Source organism: Pogona vitticeps, chromosome 4, assembly GCF_051106095.1.
Source record: "Pogona vitticeps strain Pit_001003342236 chromosome 4, PviZW2.1, whole genome shotgun sequence".
Classification (NCBI taxonomy): domain Eukaryota; kingdom Metazoa; phylum Chordata; class Lepidosauria; order Squamata; family Agamidae; genus Pogona; species Pogona vitticeps.
Genome location: NC_135786.1, coordinates 43,671,768 through 43,693,921, shown reverse-complemented (window position 1 = coordinate 43,693,921; position 22,154 = coordinate 43,671,768). Strand labels below are relative to the sequence as shown.

The 22,154-nt window shown below is 39.8% G+C and overlaps 1 protein-coding gene across 3 annotated transcripts in view; it reads right to left on the bottom strand.

Annotated features, from left to right (window-relative positions):
- Positions 1-2,283: 2,283 nt before the first annotated feature.
- KCND3 (potassium voltage-gated channel subfamily D member 3) overlaps positions 2,284-22,154 on the bottom strand; it is a 358,484-nt gene continuing 338,613 nt past the window's right edge. For 2 of the 3 annotated variants that reach the window (XM_078393374.1, XM_020780620.3), the window contains exons 6-8: positions 21,016-21,072; positions 17,220-17,467; positions 2,284-13,501 (exon numbers count right to left, since the gene is read on the bottom strand). In XM_078393374.1, the coding sequence (XP_078249500.1) occupies positions 13,306-13,501; positions 17,220-17,467; positions 21,016-21,072 (501 nt within the window). In that variant the 3' untranslated portion in view covers positions 2,284-13,305. The remainder of the gene's footprint in view (positions 13,502-17,219; positions 17,468-21,015; positions 21,073-22,154) is intronic. The other variant, XM_078393375.1, reaches the window with a different exon arrangement.

The following is a 22,154-nucleotide window of genomic DNA, read 5'->3' as shown; positions in this document are numbered from 1 at the left end:
GTTTTCAATTTATGTGAGCTATTTTAAATCGGGATGTTTAGGGTAGCTGAATTGAATGTTTAAACATTGTAGTACTTGTGAGTGAACTGGAATAGGGCATTTTCAGTTGGACAACTGCAAAGTATAAACGGCCACCCCAGAACAAATGGTGTGGTATAAGCAGTCAGGAGTTATAACACAAAATCAGATTGAATGTTAAAACCTATTAACATAATCATAGATGACTGGACTGTAAAAGTAGGAAACAAAGCCAAACCAGATGTTGTTGGGAGAATTTGGTCTTGGATTCAGAAATGAAGTAGTAGAATGACTCATGGAAGTCTGTGATTCCAATGATCTGTCTGCTACAAATATATGCTTCACAGATGACTATGCATGTTACCTAACCAATGACCAATACAGAAAGCGAATGGAGTACATAACTGGAAGCTATAGATGGAGGAGCTATATTCTCTCTGTCAAAACAAGACCAGGAGGAGATTGTAGTACTGACCACGAATAATTAATATAAAAAAATTAGAAGCTGAAAAAGTACATTAAAAGAATCTTAGTGCCAAGATAAAATTTGATGAATTGACTAGCCATATGAAGAATAGGTTTGCATTACTAAATTCAACTGAATGTGAACCAGAACTATGGATTGAAATTAAAGGTACTGTTAGGAAAGGATGCAAAAAGGGAGTTCTGTTATCAAAATGAAAGAAAAGCCCAGATGGATGATGGAAGAAACAATTAAAATTGTTAAAGACAGGTGAGAATCAAAAGTAAAATGTAACAGAAATAAAGTCAGAATCCTGAATGAAACCTTTGAGTGACTATCAGACAGAGACAAAGAGAAGTATTACAGTAAGGCAAAGGTAAATGTTCCCCTTGACATTTAGTCCAGTCATGTCCAACTCTAGGGCACCGTGCTCATCCTCGTTTCCAAGCAGTAGAGCCAGCGTTTGTCCGAAGTCAGTTTCCGTGGTCACGTGGCCAGCGCGACTAGACATGGAACGCCGTTACCTTCCCACCATGGTGGTACCTATTTATCGACTCGCATTTACATGCTTTCGAATGGTTAGGTTGGCAGGAGCTGGGACAAGCGACGGGAGCTCACTCCGTTGCATGGATTCAATTTTATGAATGCTGGTTTAACCCGCAGCGCCACCAAGTCCCAGTATTGCAGTACTTCAGTGCAGAAAAAGAAAAAGAAAAGAAAAGAGAACAACAAATCAGAAAAACCAAGGGATCTTTTCCATAACAACGTAGAAACCAAAGGGAAGTTTAAACCTGGATTAGGGATTCTGAAAGACCAACAGAGGAACATAGCTTCTAACAAGGGTAAAATAAAGAGAAGATGGAAGCAATATGCTGAAGAACCATACAGAAGAGATATAAGGGTGGCAAACGTTTACCACAGACAGTGGTAAGGGACTCTTGGAATCGCACTTCCAAACATATGGAAGCTAAAAATTCACCATTTTCTGCTTCTTTCACATTGCTGTTTTAATCCTGTTCATTTTTTGGTTAATAATGTTGTTTATTGTTTTAATATTTTTAAAAACTACACTGGAACCAACTGCTGAACGGATATACGGAATTAGTAGATACATAGTTGGGAGTGATTTACATGAATGTTGAAATTTACACATGGTCTATGGCAGTTAATCCTACAGAATTTTATAGAAACCCATTTCTGCAGTTTAAGAAGGTTTTAAAACTGCATGGTGTGAAAGAAGTAGAGAACTGCACTATTCGTAATCCTAGAATTCAGGGCCACCAAAGAAATGAACGGGCAGTACATTTAGGATGGACAAAGGAAAAGGCTAATCATGGTTTGATTCCTGGAATTACCTTTTACAAGTATTTAGAAGGGCAGTAGGTAATGACATTCTACCAATGGCTATAAGTCGTAATAGCTACATGAAGCTTCGCTATACAGCAGCGACAGTCTACCACTGAGCAGCACTTGCTGAGGGGAAAAAGAGGGAGAAGATGAATTCCCGCAGACCTTCCAAACTTCCCAGCACCATTGAGACAGGCCACTGAAGCAAGAACCTACATCCTAGTGTTAGTCTCATCCATAGTAGAACAATTGAATAAATAAAGCTTCTTAAGAGAACTTATAAATTGCTTTGATTTGATAGGTGAATTATAGTTGAGGCCCACATTTGGATAAATCTCAAGATGCTAGACAAAAATGGACCTTTGGTGACGTCTAGCATGGTTCAGGATTTTGGTGAGTGGTTGGTTTAATGTTTATAATGTTACCCATTAAAGAAATCTGCAGCAAGCATTCGGTGCTTTGTGGCACATAATTCCATTTAATCCAGATTGGATACATCAGGTACAGCAGTGGCACAAGACGCAGTACTGTAAATGATATACAGGTTTCAACATATGCACTACAGTTTCAAAAGAAGACAACAGGAAACTTAGGATTCTTTAGAAAGTTTTCTCAAACGAATCTACCTGCAGTTTTGTACAGTACATTTTTTTGTCTTGGTCAGTTGTGATGTTTTGTAAGCAAAGCCCATTTAAAGTATGAAAATAGAAAATAATACAATTGAGAGAAAATCTTGGTAACAACATAAAATCTCTAACACAAACACCATTGCATTGGAATGTCTCACTGATTTATCAAAAATATACCATCACACATGTTCTGTTAATATATTTCATTGGTCTGTGGAGCCAGCCAAAACTCCAGCTGCAATCACAACAGAGATCTGAGAAAAGGGTACAGTATGGGCCTCGATGTTGTACCTGCACGACTATTTAGTTTGCCAAGGGAATGAAGAGCAATACATACAGATGCACACACACGCAAAAATTAAGAAACCATTGACTGAAAGCAAGACTAGAAGACCAATATTTGTTGTTTGGTCCCATGACTGATGACTCTACAATCAGTAAGACAAGAACAAAAGAAATACTTTGATAGGGTAGGTCAACATTAAATCTAATTCGGTGGGGTTCTTGAATGTGTAACTTGTCCATAGAATTCCATTTCCAAGTCACTCAGCTTGAACTGGGCCAGAAAGATTCATTGACCTACATGTCCCCTGTTTTTTCACCTGCATGAATTTGTGACATCCAGAGGAACAATCCTCCCCATGACCATGAAATCAACAGTCCCCAATCTAGCCTTAAGGAATGATAATTTATTCCAGTACCTTGCTAGAGATCCCAGCTACACACTCTCAAGGAAAGGTGGGGAAACTTTTGAGTCAAAATGTTTTGGACTACTGTGTGTAAAATCCCCTACCATTGACCCTAATGGCTGGAAGAGCAATGCTTCCTTGCTACCATCTCAAGATAGAATAACAATAAAATCCTGTGTTCCTCCCTGTTTGAACTATATATTTGTCATCCTTCAGACTGCTGATGCTGGCCATTTTAGATATCAGCCATTTCTATATTTCAAAAAAACAAAACCAAAAAAACCCTAGCTCCTTTAAAAAAATAATAATTTCATGATCACTTTGCATGATGAACCATGGTTTTCATTTCTGGCTTGCAAAATTTTCTTTGTGTCTTCATTATGAGTTTTCATTGATTCACTAAATATTTATGGATGTAGCAGCTGAACTGGTGATTTACAGGTATGTAAACTGGGATATTAAAAAGTCACAGTGGATTGTTCCAGAAGACACAGTGAGTTGTGAGCAGGACTCAAGAGAGCTCTGGCTAATAGATTTACAACACTGTCTTAATTATCTTTAGTTAGAAGGAAAGCCCACAGAGTCCAGTGGGTTCTTCTACATAAGCGTGTAGAGGATCTGTAGCCCTAGCAATGAATCTTAGAATTCTCCATTGGAGGTGACATCTGTGTATGGCTGAAAACCTGAGTTACAAGAGGGCAGCTCAATTTTCTGTGACTAACCAGATTTCGTAAGACAAAAGAGCAATAAGTCAATTATTCACTTGTTTAAAAAGATTTCATTTTCCTACAAGAAGGTGAAACCAACCAAGAATTTATACACAGTTAAAACCACTGGGGGGGAGAAGACACACCTTCCTATAGAAAAAGTTTGTACTTAAAAAAAAATACTTATCAGAACTTTAATTCCAGCTCTTTTTATTGCTTTGCTCTTTTTGGTGATCCCATCCTAACTGTTGTTCCTTTAGGGTGCAGTCCTATACACACATTTATTTGGACATTAAACACCATTGAATGCAGTGATACGTAACCTGCACATATAGAACTGCATTCTTTTAAAACAGAGAAAAGGGAAATTTTGTTGGAAATCTTAACACACAATGTACAGTTTTTATTTTATTTTCATGGAGAAGATTAATTTGTTGGGGTCTGCTCTACTCTGTTGTGTCAGATTAACTGGTTATAATAATTATATTCGTTTAGTGCAATAAAAGATACAGAACAGACTTGCAGCAGAACTGTTGTTGTTGTTTAGTCGTTAAGTCGTGTCTGACTGTAGGTCAAATTAAAATCTTATCTATTTCACTATTTCCTGGTAGCACAAACAGCTTCAAATATTGTTAAAAGAGTTACAGTTCTTGATTTAGGTAAGACTTAAATTACATCCCCCAGATTCTAAGACATCATGTGCAACAGTGATCTTCTAGGGAGAGAATGCTCAGTAGTCATCCAGTTTCCAAATGACACAAAGTTAAGTATGCTTGATTTCAATCAGAAATGACCACCTATCTAAATCTATCCTATTTAAATCAATAGGATTTAAAGTGCTTGGACTGTGCTCATTGTTTCTAACCCATCAATCCCAGATATTTTTCAAGGATATCTTCTCTCTGTTGGCAGAAGAGAGTCACTTTATTCCTGCAAAATGGAATTACATGTACTTTTGTGTCTTTATAGAAGTGAAATGAAGCTTTGGATCTTAACCTCAGTGAGATTATTTTAGAATCAGTAATGTATTAATATTTGGCTTTTAGTGTTACATTATTAGCCTCGGATGAAATATACACCAGGTAATAGCTTCTACCACAGTTATTTTATGGACAATAGTTTGGATCCAGATTAAGTCTGGTGGCCTCTACTACTGAAATCTATTAGACTCAAGCTAATAATGACTAACAATTATCATGAGTAATTGTAGAAGGGGTAGCCGTGTTAGTCTGTGTAAGCATTATGTTGTTGCTGTTTAGTTGTTAAGTCGTGTCCGGCTCTTTGTGACTCCATGGACCAGAGCACTCCAGGCCCTCCTGTCTTCCATTGCCTCCCGGAGTTGGGTCAAATTGTAAGCATTATAGGTGAAAACAAAATGTGTCCATGAAAGCTCACATTAAAGAATGTAAAAGTTAGTCTTTAAAGTGCAACACTGTTTTTTACTCTTTAGTTTTATGTAGTCTTCACCTTTAATTCAGACTGATATTAAAGAAACTAAGGATGGCTGACTTTGGATCCAATCCAGTTATTTTCTTTTTGTGCAAGTTTCCTTATGAAGAATAAGAGTGGTATGGTTCCAAGGGATATGAAGAAATCAATGTTTCAGAATGTGTTTTGGATGGAAGATGCATAGGTTCATTAGCCTTACAAGCCAATGCCTATGGAAAGCAAGAAAGCATGTTCACTCTAACTAAATATATGATCCAAAATGGTGGGTAGCAGGGAATGCACACTTCTTTCCACAACCAGCAGATTTTAGAATTGTGGCTGTTTTTTGTTTTTCATTATGGAGCTCCAGTAGCTGGATATTGACTGGTAGCCAATGTTTTTGCTCCCTGAATGGAAGGAGCTTGCATTCATGGGTGGAGAAATACAGATCCCTTGGTTTAACAGCAATTATTCTGTGAAAGGAAGTTTCTTCTGATTACAGAGAAGAACTTGGTATGTCACATCTCAGTTATACAATCAGGTAGTGATGAATATACTGATTGTGTAACTGAGGGTACATCTCAGTTACACAATCAGGTAGTGATGAGGCACACAACTGAGACACCCCCCCCCCAAAGTCATCCATTGTCTGCCATTAGTTTTGGCAAATGTTACAGAAAAGAGAGGTTACTTACCTGTAACTGGTTCTTCGAGTGGCCATTTGAGAATCCATACTGATAGGTTTAATCTGCACCTGCGCAGAGATCTCCGGAATATTCTAGAGCTCAAACATGTGTTTACCACTGCCCCCTAACACACGCGGTCCACACGTCCTGATGATTGCTTCAGTTCCCAAACAGCCCGCCACTGGATAAAATAAAAAGGCGTGACGGACAGAGGGGAGGATGGGCGGGAAGTGTGAATTCACAGATGACCACTTGAAGAACCAGAGTTACAGGCAACCTCTTTTTCTTCTTTGTGGTCTCTGTGAATGCATACTAATGGGTGATTAGCAAGCTTACCTTACAGGGGAGGGACGTCACGGAAGAACAGAAGATAAAACTGCTTGTCCGAAGGCAGCATCCAACTTGGCACGCACATCCAATCGATAGTGGGATGCAAAAGTTGACGGAGTGGACCAAGTAGCAGCCTTGCATATGTCAGGAACAGGTACACCTTTGAGAAAGGCAGCAGAAGTACCCACTGCTTTGGCAGAGTGTGCCTTAATGTCAGGATGTAGCGGGTTTTTTGCAAGTTCATAAGCAATATGTATGATGTGGACAATCCAACATGAGATAGTTTGGGAGGAGAAATATCGGGGTAGAGCATGACTTTGTCTGGGTGAAATTGCAAGAATGAGGATCCACTCGAAGAGCTGCAAGTTTGGATGCTCTACGTGCTGATGTGATAGCTACCAAGAATTAAACTTTAAACAAGAAAAGTCGTTCAGATGAGGTTGGAAGAAGTTCAAAGGGTGGTAGTGTAAGGTGTTGGAGAACGGTATGTAAAGACCATTGTGGCAGTGGAACATGCCTGATCAGTTGCAAGTTACCACACCTCGTAGAAATTGTTTTAAGGTCAGATGTTTGAATAACGAGGCAGCATCCTGAGTCCCTGGGTTGGTGTGCTACAATTGCTGATAGGTAAACCTTAAGCGTAGATAATGAAAGGTGACAGTCAAAAAGATGAGAAAGGAAAGCCAGTACTGCAGAAAGAGTAGTTGGGTTCATAAGAAGGTTCTTCTAATGTGCAAATTTAACAAATGCAGACCATTTATACTCATAAAGGTGTTGAGTAGAAGGTTTCCTCTCATGAGCCAGAATACTGTTTAGGGAGGGTAGATCCTCCAGGCTGTAGGGTGGAGTGATTGAAGGTCGGGATGGTAAGCCTGTCCCTGGTGTTGAATGAGAAGGCAGGGTATGAGCGGGAGATGAACGGTGATGGATGCCATCGACTGAAGCATGGTGAACCATGGCTGTCTTGGCCACCATGGGGCTATGAGGATGGCATTTGCGCGATCCTGCTGTAGCTTGATGATGGTTCATAAGAGAAGAGGAATTGACTTAAGTCGCTGCTGACGAAGTTTGATGGCTTGTTTAGTGAATTTTTTACAGAAGGAGCAAGTAATTGGTTGGTGAGATTCTCCCAAACAAAACAAACAAGAACTGTGGCCGTCTGTGAGAGGCAGTTTGTTAGGGCAAGAAATGCACCTCTTAAACAGTCCTGTGGAGGGCCATAAAGGGCAGAAAAGGGGTGGTAGGAAAAAATGGGATCAAGTCTCTACAAATAAAAATGGGATCAAGTCTCTTACAGATTTGATGTATTGAAGTCTATTCTTCTATAGAATCATTTTTGTCATTTATTTCTCTAGAGAAAAGAACCAAGAAACGTGAATGGAGAGCTCGTCAAGAGATGAGACCTCAGCGGTGGCAAAAAGAAACCGAGGCAATTGCCAGGATGGGCGGACCACGTGTTGGGGGGGCGGTCCTGGCAAATGCGTGTTTGAGCTCTAGAATATTCCGGAGATCTCTGCGCAGGTGCAGATTAAACCCATTAGTGTGCATTCACAGAGACCAAGAAGAAGAACATTGGATTCCAGCCTAAGTGCTTTTGCCATTGCATGGGCAAAGATTATGTTATAGTCAAGTCCTAAGAAAGAGCTGTTAGTCAGTACCGGGAATGAAACAAATACTCAAACAGTCATTAAGAATTTGTATTTAAATGTGTTTATGGTTCCCAAAAATCAGTTTTGAAGGCCTGAAAGAAAATGCCAAAGAATATCAGGAGACATACTATAGGCATTTGCATAGTTCAAATAACTTGCCATGGTTAATTGTGGCTAACTGACAAAGTGCTGTGGTGCATCTTGGTTGTGCAATTGTATGCATGGTCAGATGTGCAACTCAAATGCTGGATACGGATCCAGCCTGTACTGCTTGGGGTCACACTCCCCTTGAAAAATCAGGTTTGCAGTTTGGGTGAGCCTCTGGATTCAATTCTAACCTGGATGCGTAAGTCTCTGGGGTGGCCAGAAGTGCATTTGCAGTTAAAACTGGTGCATCATCTGTTCCTGTATCTTGAGATGTCTGATCTGTTTTCAGAGACGCACACCTTAGTTATATCATATCTGGACTACTCCAATGCATTCTATGTGGGGCTGCCTTTGATGAATGCTTGGAAACTTCATCTGGTTCAAAATATTGCAGCCAGAATATTGACAGGCATTGGTTACATGAAGCATGTAACTCCTTATTACAACAGCTTTGCTGGCTCCCCGTTTGTTTCCAGGCCCAATTTGAAATGCTGAACTATAAAGATCGATATGGCTTGGGTTCAGGCTATTTGAAGGATCATATCACCTCTTATGAGCCTACTCGGCTTTTAATAATTTCTGGGGATGCCCTTCTCTCATTTTCACCACCTTCCAAAACTCTTTTGGTGAAGACATGAGAAAAGGTCTTCCTTGTGGCTGCTCCCAGGCTTTCTATATACTGTCCTAAGCAAGCCAGGTTGGCCCCCTCCCTCTTACCCTTCCATCATCAGGCACAGACCCCCCCCCTTTTCAAGGCAGACTTTTAAACAATAACTGGGAATATAGGAAACACTCTTATCTATGACATTTAGATTCTTAAAAGTTGTAAAATAGCAGTTAATTTTGATTAACATTTCATTTTTTAAAAATATAGTTTTGTATAGTATTTTAAACTTGTTGTTATTGCACAGTTTTAATTGTTGTGAGCTACCTTGGATCCCCATGGGGAGAAAGGCAGCATATAAATAATATAAATGAATGAATGTATAAAATGCTTCATCACTTGACTGCAATTAGCCATGGAAAGTTACACCAACCTATGCAAATATCAGCAGGTCTGGCCGTTGAAAATAAAGCACCCGTAAATGTGAGCCAAATTATAACTTTCAGCTTTGCAAATTGAAGTAAATATTTGCACATTCTGGTCTTCTAACTTGTCAGAGTAATACAAAAAAGGAAGACATATGCAACTCTTGAAGTAACAACACACTTCATCTTTAGGATACCAAGATGAAAAAGAAATCTGGGTTCACTGTTATTTTGCTACAGAACTATGAAAGATACAGGGCCACTGTCAAATTTCCCTTTGGCTAACCTAGCTACAATTCAATACCAAGCCTACCTGGTATATTTTAGATTGGTGATGGACAGCTATGGTTCTGTGGGTATACTCTAGGTTGTTATGCTGATAAAGAAGCTCATGCATTGGGTGATGTCTTCACAAATATTGGACAATAGCACTGAGCATTGCCCAAGCCAGACTATGTACCATTTGTGCAAAGCTGTGTTTAGTGAGAACTTTTCTGAACAATGGGATTCTAAAGAGGCAAAAGGTAACACATTTGCTATGGTAACATTCCTGGAAGGCCTGCAGGAAAGTTGGATGAAAGGTTTTCTATGGAAATGCCGGATGCAGCAAGATTGAACTGTGATGGAATAAGCTCAAGCTTTTTTTCTCAGTGTTTGACGTAAGCCACCATCTTAAACCACACCAAGTAGGTTGCTATACATGGTGAGCAGTGTACTCTGTGTGTGTGTGTGTGTGTGTGTGGAATCTGTTTCTTTACTCTTCCTTTGCACAGAAGTAAAAAGCTGACACAATATGTTGAGGGCAGCAGATGATCAAGCTTCAAATTGACTGGGCAGGAGCTGATCAGTTAGGTATAATGAGATGTAATAAAGTTTAATGAAGCAATAACAATTTAAATTAGGCATCACAGAGAGTTTAATGGTCAGTCTTTTAAGAATGTGCACCAACATCACAGGATACATAGCAGTGGCTTACTGTCACTTAAGATGTGTATGCAACACAACTCACTTAAGGGGCACTGGTGCCATTATGACAGGTATGCATTCAAGAATGATGGGGTGCATAATTTCTAAAATCAGAAGTGTTGGAATTCTGGGTTCTGGCCTGGTTGTATCTCCTGTTCAGACATCTTACCCCTAATCTTAAGCATCTGGTACTTGGCAGCAAGGGGAGTGTTTGCAGAGACTCAGAAATATACCTTTTCTCAGTGGTACCTCATTTGTTTTAAGACAGTCTGAAACACTGAAATATGCTACTTGAACCAAAGCAAGGGGATAAATTAAGGCCTATCTGATCTTCCTAGGACCATGTTTGTTTGTTTTTTAAACTCTGTTCCATGAACTCTTGCAGATCTTCCATGCAGAGTTTCATGAATGGGTATACTGATTATGAGAAGCAAGTTATTGCCACCATTACCAAACATTACCACAAGACAGTGATACAGGTGAGTTTTCTTTAAATAGTGCTCAATTATTTTGGTTATCTCAGCCAGCTTAATTGCTACCTTGCACAAATTGATATTGTATCTCAGTCAATGCACAGGGGATTCTGTGGGCAATGCAGGAATTTCCTGTTCAATAGTTCAAAATGGACTAGGTTCTTAGAAAATAGGAAGTTCAAGAAACATCTTGGCATGAGAATTCAGAGAAAACAGGAAAGAACAAATAATAAACGGGATTGTGGTAAAATTGCTACTCAAAGTTTTAGGTCTGGATTGGCTAAACTGTTGCTTCAACATTTATTTATTTATTTATTGGACTTATATACCGCCCCATAGCGCTACAAGCACTCTCCGGGCGGTTTACAATTTTAATTATACAGGCTACACATTGCCCCCCCCCCAGCAAGCTGGGTACTCATTTTACCGACCTCGGAAGGATGGAAGGCTGAGTCAACCTTGAGCCGGCTACCTGGGATTTGAACCCCAGGTCGTGAGCACAGTTTTAGCTGCAGTACAGCGTTTTAACCACTGCGCCACGAGGCTAGTTTGTAGATTTAGAATGGGCTAACTTTTCCTTTTCGCACTCTGGTGGCTTCTAACAACTATTTGCTCAACCCTTTACTGTAAAAAGTGAAAAATGGGTGCCTGAAATAAGAGTTCATTTTTAGTTAAGCAGCTTATTTTCCAAAAAAAATTATAAAGAGTATCTTAAAAAAAACCCCAGCACAATGCCCAGTTAAGTGGTCTGAGTTATACATGGTTGACACTTTTTTGAAAGAGAAGGAAAGCTTCAGAAGAGAGTATGGTGTGTAGAATATAAAACGAGTTGAGATGGAAGACATAAATGTGTTAAGGTTTAAATGAGTCAGAACAGGTTTTGAAATTGTGCAAACTTTATGACAAGAGAAGGGCACAGTCCTACAGAGTTAGTATTAGTGTAAGTCTTATTGACATAGATGGAGATCCCACAGGTTTGTACCCAAGGGAGGTAACACTAGGAGAACATTGGTATAAAACCTTATAGATGGTTGCAACTTATAGTTCTATGTTTCCTAAACAGTATAACAATATTTAACAGTTGGTGAGCTATTCTGAAACGTACACATTATTAAACCATCTATTAACAGTGTTTTATAAATTGATTAGAAATGTTACTCTAATATAAAGTAGACCCCTCCCCAAAATCTAGATGCAATCCTCCTCTTTTACAGGAGATTATGCTTTAACAAGGGAAAGTCAAATATTACTAAATTGCTTTATCCATCAAGTCAATGTAACCGGAGAGACTGTCACTATGAGCCACAGGACTGTATTTAAAAATGAGATACACAATCAGTCCATGGAAAATGGTTGGCTCCTGAAGTAATCCTATCAAGGACAGATCCACTGACTATCTGGCTACTATATACAATGGGAGACTCTTCCATACTATTAAAGAAACACATATAAAGCAGAAAACAGAAGCATGGGCCTAGATTATTGTATATTTATGAACAGTTTGAATTTGTTCTCTTTGAAATTTGTGTTTACAGGATTAAAAAAAATTAAAATTTCCCCTAGGCTCACTTTGTTAGACTTTTAAAAGTATAGAACTGGTTAATCTAGTCACACTCTATACAAGCCTGTGATAATAAAATAATTTCTTAAAAAAGCAACAAAAAATTTGTGGTTGACTACCAAAGCCTGTCTTTCCACTACAAATATGATTTTTCCCTACAGACAATAATTAGCAGACAAATACACTGTTTGCAGCTGCAAATTGTGTTGAATTAAAGGCAATTACAAAAACCATCTTAAGAAAATAAATGCCATCCACAATGGAAGTTTTCTTGGGTGTGTGCATGTGTGTTTGTGTGTGATTGCATGCAGCTGTCTCTTTTTTCTTTGCTACTGTGCACTATAAAAGGCTGAAGCCTGCAAAGACAGACTCATGCAAAAAAAGATGCACAGTGAGCAGAACCATCGGTTCCAGCAGGCGTTACTAGAAGCATGTTGTGGCCCATGCAGGCAGTACATCTTTGCAGGGTTGAGCCTGGGAATAGGAAAGTGTGCTCAGGTCTTTTGTAGTTTATGTGTAGCAGTTTCTGTGATTCTCCCACTCATTCACCCTCACACACACATGCACACAAGGATCAAAGTTAAATTCCTGTGACAAGATGGTTTCTTCATTTCAACCTTCAGCCATAAACGAAAGGGCGTGGGTGGGAAAGTGTAGTTTTGGTTGATTAAAGATGCTGCTGCATGAAGGAAAAAAAATCACAAAATCCATTTTTATCACCTTTTTTTCAGTCATTTCCTCATGAATAAATATTATCCATTAAAAAACTTTTTAAAGGTGCTGAGATACACAGTGTTATAATTCTGCTTCGTTATTGACTTCAAACTTGTAGCTTATGACAGGACTTCTTTTCCGCTTTCGGGAAACTATTCTATTTGCCCATATCATGGAACAAACAAGGCCTTTCTTCATGGACAAACACAGTTCCTTCCACTCCCCCTCCATACACACGTACTCAGCTTCCCAGTTCTTCTGAGCTCACTCTGCAGCATGAACATGAGTCTGAGGGAAGCAGCCTCTACTAGGCTCCCACTGTTAATTCTTAGACGAAGGTCAGGTTGCTTCAGCTGCCCTTCCAACCATCCAACTAGGCACAATTTGCAGCAAAGAAGGAACACTGAGGTGGGGAAAGGGAGAGAAATGCGGACCTTTCATGCCACCTCTTTTCACTAATAATAGAGCCTTACAAAGCTGAAACCTTGACAATGTTGCTGCTTGTAATGTTCGTGGAGTGGCTGGGGCTGGATGGGGCAGGCCTGCTTTCGCCTTCTGGGGTCAACGCCGGTGGTGTTGGGATGCTGATGATTGCTGTCGTTATTTGGGAGGCTTTGCAGTTCGGTCTCAGACCATCATCTGATTTCATATTTAGGCTGGAGCGACTAGAAGACCAAATAAACAAACATAAATCTTGGTTTGTTTTCAAATATGAAAGGAGCAGAAATGAAAAGACAAGAGTGGCTGTTCATACTAAAGTCTGGATATTCGAATATATGCCTTTGTACAAACGAAATTAATTAGCACCTGTCCAGAGGGGGGAATTTGGAGTGGTTCACACTTTAGAAGGTTCTTATCTTCAGTGCAACCTATTTTATCTCTCATTTGGGCAATCCTTCTGTTCATACTGGAGATGTTAATTTTCCCCTGAGAACGCTCCACATAAGTCTTTGCATTGCTGGTTTACTTGTGTGTATGTGCACCCAGTTTACTCAAGAGTATGTTTACCTAATTTAAATCATGCTGAATCCTGACAAAAAGAATATATGCTCTAGCACAGTGGTTCTTAACCTTGGGTTAGTCAGGTGTTTTTGAATTGCAACTCTAAGAAACTCGTGGCGCAGTGGTTAAAACGCTGTACTGCAGCTAAAACTGTGCTCACGACCTGGGGTTCAAATCCCAGGTAGCCGGCTCAAGGTTGACTCAGCCTTCCATCCTTCCGAGGTCGGTAAAATGAGTACCCAGCTTGCTGTGGGGGCAATGTGTAGCCTGTATAATTAAATTGTAAAATCGCCCGGAGAGTGCTTATAGCGCTATGGGGCGGTATATAAGTCCAATAAATAAATAAACTCCAGCCAGCACAGCTGGTGGTGAAGGCTTCCGGGAGTTGTAGTCCAAAAACACCAGAGTAACCCAAAGTTAAGAACCACTGCTCTAGCACTGTGCCAGAAAGGAGTAGGACGTCTCTTAAAGGGGCAGGATGGACCAATCTAAGTAGAAATGTGTGGAAGCCAACATTTGGTTTGAACCAAACCATACCAGCAGTGATCCATATACCTATCTATATGCTAATCTGAACAGGCCAACAGAGAGGGGAAGTGTTACTTTTTTCTCAGTTCTAGCAGTGAGCCACACAGGAATATATCAAGAACAGGAAATGTTTTTGTCCTCCTAATGTTTGAACTGCAAATCCCACATTTCCTTGTCCCTCCCCTCCCCGTATTCCTACCCCTGGGAGTTTTAGGCTGAAGCATCTGGCCAGGTAAATGTTCATCATCCCTGGAATATAGGCTACTCAGGTGGCAAAGCTTCCTTCGTGTTTTAATAAACTGGCAGTAGAAGGTTTCAGGCATTCAGAAGTCAGATGTCAATTATAACAACCAACATCTCAGGGTCTTCCTCTCCTTTCTGTTCTCTGATTTCAGGCTGGAGACTGGAAAAGCCTGTTCTGGGAGAAGTAGCACTGAATGTGTTTCTGCTGGTCAGAAAAGTATAAAAGACACAAGGGGAAAAATGGACAGCCTAAATTCCTGTACTGTAAAATAAGTGACTGTGTTTTCGTTTAAGTGAGGACTATTCAAGGACACATAAGTGTCCTGAAGAAATACTCTAAAGGTAAGAGCAGGGAACATTATTTCAGACTGAAGGCTGAATTCACTTTCAAATTCAATTACCATGTTCAATTGATGGGTAAGGAAAAAGGAGAAAAGATAGAATAAAAAAACCACCCCAGCATATTTTACATTAAAGCCTTGCATGAGAATAATTGGCTATAATCCTGCGGGTGCTTGTATAAGATTTGCATAATGTGCCACGGCTAACTGAAGCTAATTGATCAGATGCCGGGGCATATCTCTGTCATGTGCCTGGTCAGACATCTGACTGTGCAGCTAAAAGGAATCTGGGCACCTTGTCAATTAGCTGCAATTAGCCATGGAAACTTTATTTGAACAACAATAGGCTCCTGGCCATTTAGTGGCATTCAACATTTTAGAATGGAAAATACGCATGCTAAAATGTCGGGGAGTGGGGAGGCAGTTTCTGAAATGTCTACAAAAGCTGGAAAGCCATCAAATGAAGGTGTCATGTGGAAGGGGCCCTGAGCCTCTAGAATCTCAGAGGCTATTCTGGGGTCCCAGGAGGAAGAGATTCAAACTAATGCTGGAGGTTCCCATTCCTGTGATAAAGGGAGATCTAAACAGATAGCAACACAGATTCTTTCTGCTTTGGGAGTTAAACCACAGCAACCAATCAAGTCCTATTAAGTCTACTGCTTGAACACTTACCCTGATAATCTGTTCAGCATTAGAAATCCTTGTGTTTCTGTAATATGCTTACCCACAGATCAGCCTAGGCTACTTCACTGTAGCTTTCTCTTCTTCTTTACATTAACTCATCAACCAGCTTTTCAGTACTGGTTTTGAGAACTTGGTAGCCAGAATCATTTCTATTAGATTAGCACCAGTTGCATCCTATAATTAATAATGGGGTGGTGCTGGCGGGAATGACAGGGTTACTCTCCAGGGAACTACCTGGCTGCTGGAGTCCAGCATTTCAGTGCATAGCATTGGCCTTTACTAAAGTTGAAATCCTGACTGTAATCTTAGAACATGACTCATAAAGAGCCCCCTCACCCAAATCAGAACCAATCTAGGCATACTGGTAGGATCCTCTGTGGTTCTCTAGAATAGGTGCAGCTAGGAATAATTTTTTTTTAAAAAAAATCTCTGATTTTGTTGTATTTCTTCACATCTCACCAAAGTCTCATACAGGATTGCAGGAGTTTGCTCTTCCTTCCTATACTGAAATTTGTATGCATTTCCCCCTTTTTGTACTTTACCTAAATAAATCATTTATTTACACATTTTACCTAATGTAGGCATTTATTATGCATTTTATCTAATTTGTATATTCCTCTCACAGATTGAAACATGTTTGTGCTTATTTTTGAAAAGTATGTTTTTTAATGATTTGCATTTTAAAGTAAGCATATTGTTTTATGCCTACTTTTTCCTTCAAAATGCTGTGTAAAGCGTAGAAGTGTGAAAATTCTCAAGGCAAGGTGTGTCTCCTCTTGCAACAAGCCTTGAGAGGTGTGAAAATGCTACTTTTGCTCAGGCTATTGAACCCACCAAGCTTCTTTTCCATTCCTAGATGCAGATTTGAGGGATGACAGCAACCTCAATGTCCAGAGTAAGCGATGGGACATGTCACAATGTTAAATTAGGACCATATTACTATTCACATTTTACAGAGGAGACCTGCAAGAAATGCACATCTAGATGGACAACTCCACTCCTGATTGGGCAATGCAGCAAAAACTATACAAATCCTAGAGTTGCTTCTGACATTTTATCTAATGTGTTAGTTAGCCAGAAACAGACATTAGAGATAGCCTATGAATGGAAAAGGAACATGCCTAACTAATGTGAATGTCACAAGCTTTTCTTATTTCTGGGGTTATGTAGATTGGCTTGTACTGTTTGATGATTAGTCTCTATAGATGCTGGACTTTGGATATTGATTCGTAAAAATCTGGACTTGAATCTCTTTGTATTCAAAACCATGTTAGATTAGAATTATGTTTGCTCCCCCTCTTAATTTTTCACCCCAGAAGGATTCACAATCTTTTTACACATGCATGGCATGAAAGTGCAACATGCTCCTTCCTAAGCCAAAAATAGCTGTACCTATGGAATCTGGCCTATGGAAACGGGAGGAATTTCTATTTCAGTTTGTTTTTTATAGATTGGCAAGCATTTGCAGACAAAATAGGAGGCTTAAAAGATTCAAATGCAGAGGAAAATGAATCTGACAAATGTTCCCATCCTTGCTAGTAGCACATATGCTAAAGTCCTCTTGTCCAGATGACTGCCACTGTACCTGGTTGTGAGTGAGGGCTGCTCACTGCACTGGATGTGTATGGTGCTGAGCTCCTGCATGCTCCGTAGCCGGGTTGCTGGCACACTGGAATTAGGAAGGTGTGTCGTCTTCTTGCTGCGTCGCGAACAACAGGATGTGGTCAACCCATGGTGACTTGAAAGGGAAGGGCTGCGAGTGGATGGATAGTTCTGCATTGAACTCTCCAAACAGTTCTGCTCAAACAGCTGTTCGTCAATGAATTCATGGTTCTGCCAGGGAGAACATCAATAAATGTCAGTATCTTCTAAGGTTACCAGGTCATCAACATCTGACTCCTTGAGATTTTAGGGTCAAAACCTGAAACAGGGGGAGGGGTCTTGTGGTGTTGTTAAAGTGGAGCATACAAAGGTTGGAAGGGATGCCAGAACTGCTTCTTTACTAGACAGTTCTGGAAATAGATACAATATGTGCCACATCTTGAAAGACTGGTATTCCTGTCCTCATGTAGAGCCTACAAATGAGGAGGAGTTTCTCCTCTTCAGACCCATCTTTCTTCACATGGAGAAAGGAACAATGGTGAGGAAATGATCTAGTTTTTCCTCTCTAGAGATGTGACTACACTGAATTTGATTTGCAGACTGTGTTACATTTGAAATCACAATCAGTGCTCACACAGGGATTGTGGATTGTTTTGGGAGTCCACCATTCATACTGGATGTAACATGTTGCATTCCAGCCCACAGCCCCCTTTCCTTCCTTCCTCTGGTCTTGCCTCTGTTCATCCGTTTATGGTTTTCTGTGAAGCCATTTTCTCAAAGCTTCAGACTACTAGATTTGTCAAAAAACTTTTGGTAGAAAAATAACATGGAAAGGTACTTCACAGTCTGAAAATAGAGAACATCAAAGCTTCAAACAGTAATTTTGTAAAATACATCATAATTCGTACATCAGAATAATAACATGCCATTAATTCAGACTTATAGCAACTCTTTTCTAGTGTTTTCTACATACAGAATACTCAGAAGTGGTTTAGCTTTCTCCTCTTTTGGGGATGCTCTTTGCATAGCTTGCCAAAGACTACACGGACTAGTTTTTCTGAGAAAAGAACATCTGATTGTGGCATGACACACACAGTGAAGAAAATTGGGATTTGTATTCATGAAGGCTTTCACGGCTGGGATCTAATGGTTGTTGTGGGTTTTTCGGGCACAGTTTGCTGTCCTCTGAAGATGCCGGCCACAGAGACTGGTGAAACGTTAGGAAAAACCACCTTCAGAACACAGCCAAGAAGCCCGAAAAACCCACAACAACCAAAGTTGGGATTATTTGTTCCTCTTCCTGGACTAGCTATTTATGGTTACGAGAATGCCCCTTGTTTTGCCTCAAAACATTTGAGCTTCTATGTTTTCATCCACCAGTGACCATTCTCTGCACTGCTATTCACCCGATCCCTTGTTTGCATGCTCAACAGGAGCTGTGATTTCCTTATTTTGAAGACTGTTATTCACCACCCCCCTCACCTTAAGGAGAGGATAAGGTGTCCTTGGATGACCCTATAAACAGGCCCTGAGGTTTTCTTATCTGTGTAGGCAGCTCCTGTGTGGGGAATGGGGAGTTTTTCTCACAAATTTTTGGAGAAGGCTACCCCTGTCCTGGTCCATGAAATAAGTCCTTTTTAAAAGAGTTACCGAGCTTTCCGTAAGAAATTTGAAGAAATCACTGTCATCCCAATTGAGGGAGAAATCAGTTAGTATTTTGTCTTTGTTTTGTTTGTTTGGTGCACATTAACCAAAGGTTCCTTGCTATCTCTCTCCACCCCCTATTGTGTTTTTTTAAGATGGAGGGGGGGATGGTCTGTGACTTTTCCAGTCCTAAGGGAGATGGGGAAGTACTTATGTGTGGAAATGTGTGAAAATAAGTACAGTAGTGAGAGATGAGCAGCTTTCCCTGGGAGAACACTCTTATTACATTTCATTTCATTTCTGTCCTTTATAGATCCAAACAATCTTTTTGCATATCTTTAAGACAAAAACATGCACATCAGAGTATTATGGGATTCAAATGTGAATAAACACAGAGTGCACTGTAGCACCTGTACATTTGAGGTGCTTTTCCCAAAATAAGAAAAGAAGAATTTTGAGAAACGAGTGCAATTATTCTATTTAGGTTCCATTTTAAAATAAGGACACAGTAATAGGCAAATCACTGAAGTGTCCTGTCCACTTTACATAGTGCAGAGGTGGGGTATTAAATCAACTGATAATATCTAGGAACAAAGAAAATGATGATAAATTTGTCAGAAGAAAGGGAAAGAGAGGCTAACAAAGGGCAAATGAGTAAATTAAGGAGTGGGAAAAGGGACAGCCTGAGAATTTTTCCCAGGAAGTGCAATAGAAACTGATAGATGTGGACTCTGCAACACAAAAGCTGTTACACAGGTTGAAATCCTTGTGAAATGAAAGAAACGCAACAGTGATGATACAAACTAAGCATTTTGCAGTGCAACTCACATCTCATTTTTGTTTTTCACTCAAGGAGGATTTACATAGTCAGAGAATGGTGAGGATAGAGAAATCATGAGCAAGTAGTGCTTCCTTTTACTGCATTTCCTCTGTAACAAGTAAATCTGCTATATTTTCTGCATGGTGTGATGGGGGAATTATAGATATATATAGAGCTCATGAACTATGGAGATATGTGGAGTGGATATATCTCTCCACTTTGCCTCTTGGACTGGGAAGCGCAGAAAGGGGAAGCCTGAGTCACCCATGCTTTCTCTGTTACTGCTCTTTTGAAAGTGCAAAGCTGCCTCCAGCTTGAGTAGGCTGTAACATGGTACATTGTGTGAGGGAATTCAGTCACCCAGTTGGAAAATTCAGCTCCTGCAACACGAGTACCTTGGTTATTTAATGTACTATGATGCAACTGGTTTAAGAGTATGAGGCAGGATGAGGTCTAAGCAGGGTGTTATTGTGGTTAAAATGGTGGATGTAAGTGAAAATAACATGGTCAGGAAAAGGAAGATACAGATATTTTACAGTGAAGCATGAAACAGACAAATAGTGAAAAAGAAAATTCAGCCTAGCGTTCATATGCTAGGTAACCAGTGTCCTTTATACGTTGTAGCAAATTCTAATTTGTGACTTCACCATATAGTGCCACCACAATGTTTAAACATCTTTGGGATCTGTTAAGTCCTTCCTGTGCAAGAATCCCCTCAAGAACAAAAGGTGCCAATCTGATGGAATGGCTTCCAAATGTCTTCCATCCTATGGTGCTCCCTTTTGAATTTTGGATTACCTTTTCATGGCTATTAGCCTTGCAAACTGGGGCTGGTGAGAGCTATAGTCCCAAAGAGAAGTTGACATTGGGAATGCCCAAAAATACTATACAAAGTAAAACTGACACTGGAATAAGTGGCTCATATGCCACTACTGTTTCATGTACAGCAGTGGCATATGAAGAATACTCTAGACTAGAATCACAGTTTTGTGTTATTTAGTACTTTGTACTCATAGAAGTAGCTAAAGGGGATAAAACCTCAGCATACACAGAAGAGCCAAGACCCCAGAAACACTGCAGATACTTTGAAATTCACATTTAGCATCTTCCTTTTTGAGCAAGAAAGTGTTTTAGAAATACATAAACCAGTTACTCTTTGTTATCCAACAGTCTTAAAGCACTCAACGCCACTAGGTAGCCAAAGAGCTCTGACATGCACAGTTTGCTAAGGAGAGGGTCACTGACAAGGAGGAAAACAACACTCAGGACATGGCACAGAGGCTGCAGTAAACGGATTGAATTAAGAAGGAAATACCTTGAATGTGGAAGTTCGTACAGATAACAGGGGATCATCCACAAGATAGGACAACCCCTAAAGGACAACAGGTCAACAAAAGATAAAAACACCATTGATTGTCCATTCCAGCATTCCAAAATTCAGCTCCAACATTTCACCTGGCACCACACAAATTTGAATGGGCAATGAAGCCTTTCCTTTAACTGATTTCACAGTGTACTATCTCTTCAAACAAGGGCACAATCCCAAAGTTATTGGAAGTGTCAGTGGCTTTATTTTGAGAGATATGAGGCCCAGGGGAAAACAAACGGTTAGTTGTTCAACTGAGATTCTCTCAAAAGAAGGCACCTGAGCAATCTGTATAATTGTTTTAATCAGTTGGTATAACCAATTGGAGAAGCTAAAGAAAAAGCGGCATGCATATTAGTATGGAATAGAGAATTAAACAAACTTTGGATGGATATGATTATTTATTTATTAGTCAGCAACCAATCCATCCCAGCTTTGCTTTAGTTAATTTGCTAAATCTGGATAGGATTTGTCACATTTTAACCTTGAATTTCAACTGACATAGGTGATACTGTGAAAATAGTTTCTGGTTTACAGAAAGGTGACTTGCCCATTGAAATCTGTGGGTAACTTATGTATGGCTCATTTCTTCATTCCACTGGCAATGCTGTGAGTTTGCAAAATGACTCTTTGGTATTTCAAGATTTCATAAGCTATGGTGAGAAGTTTTTTTTTTTGTTAGTATGATGCATTTGTTAGTTGGTTAAATATGATGGAAATACATGCACTTCCAGCAAAAATGCTGATTAAACTGTTGTGATGGGTGCACTGAAAAGCCCACAGTGAGCATGCTGCGTGTCAGTCCAGGAATTGACAGCCTCTCTGTTGAGATGAGTTTAGGTCAGCAGCACACCCTTTCCAATAGCCAAACAGCCATTTGTTGCTGGTTGAGGTTGCAGTGAGCCAAATCCAATTCCACACTCTAACCCATCCCAAGTTTCCAAATTTGTGATGTAGCATTCTTTTTAATTTTGCTTCTCTTTGGATTCCAGATAAATGGCAGAAAATTTCCTAATCAACTTGTGCCATATACTGTACACCTTGGTATCAATTAGTTCTTCAACCAATCAGTTTTAAAAGCCACTAGA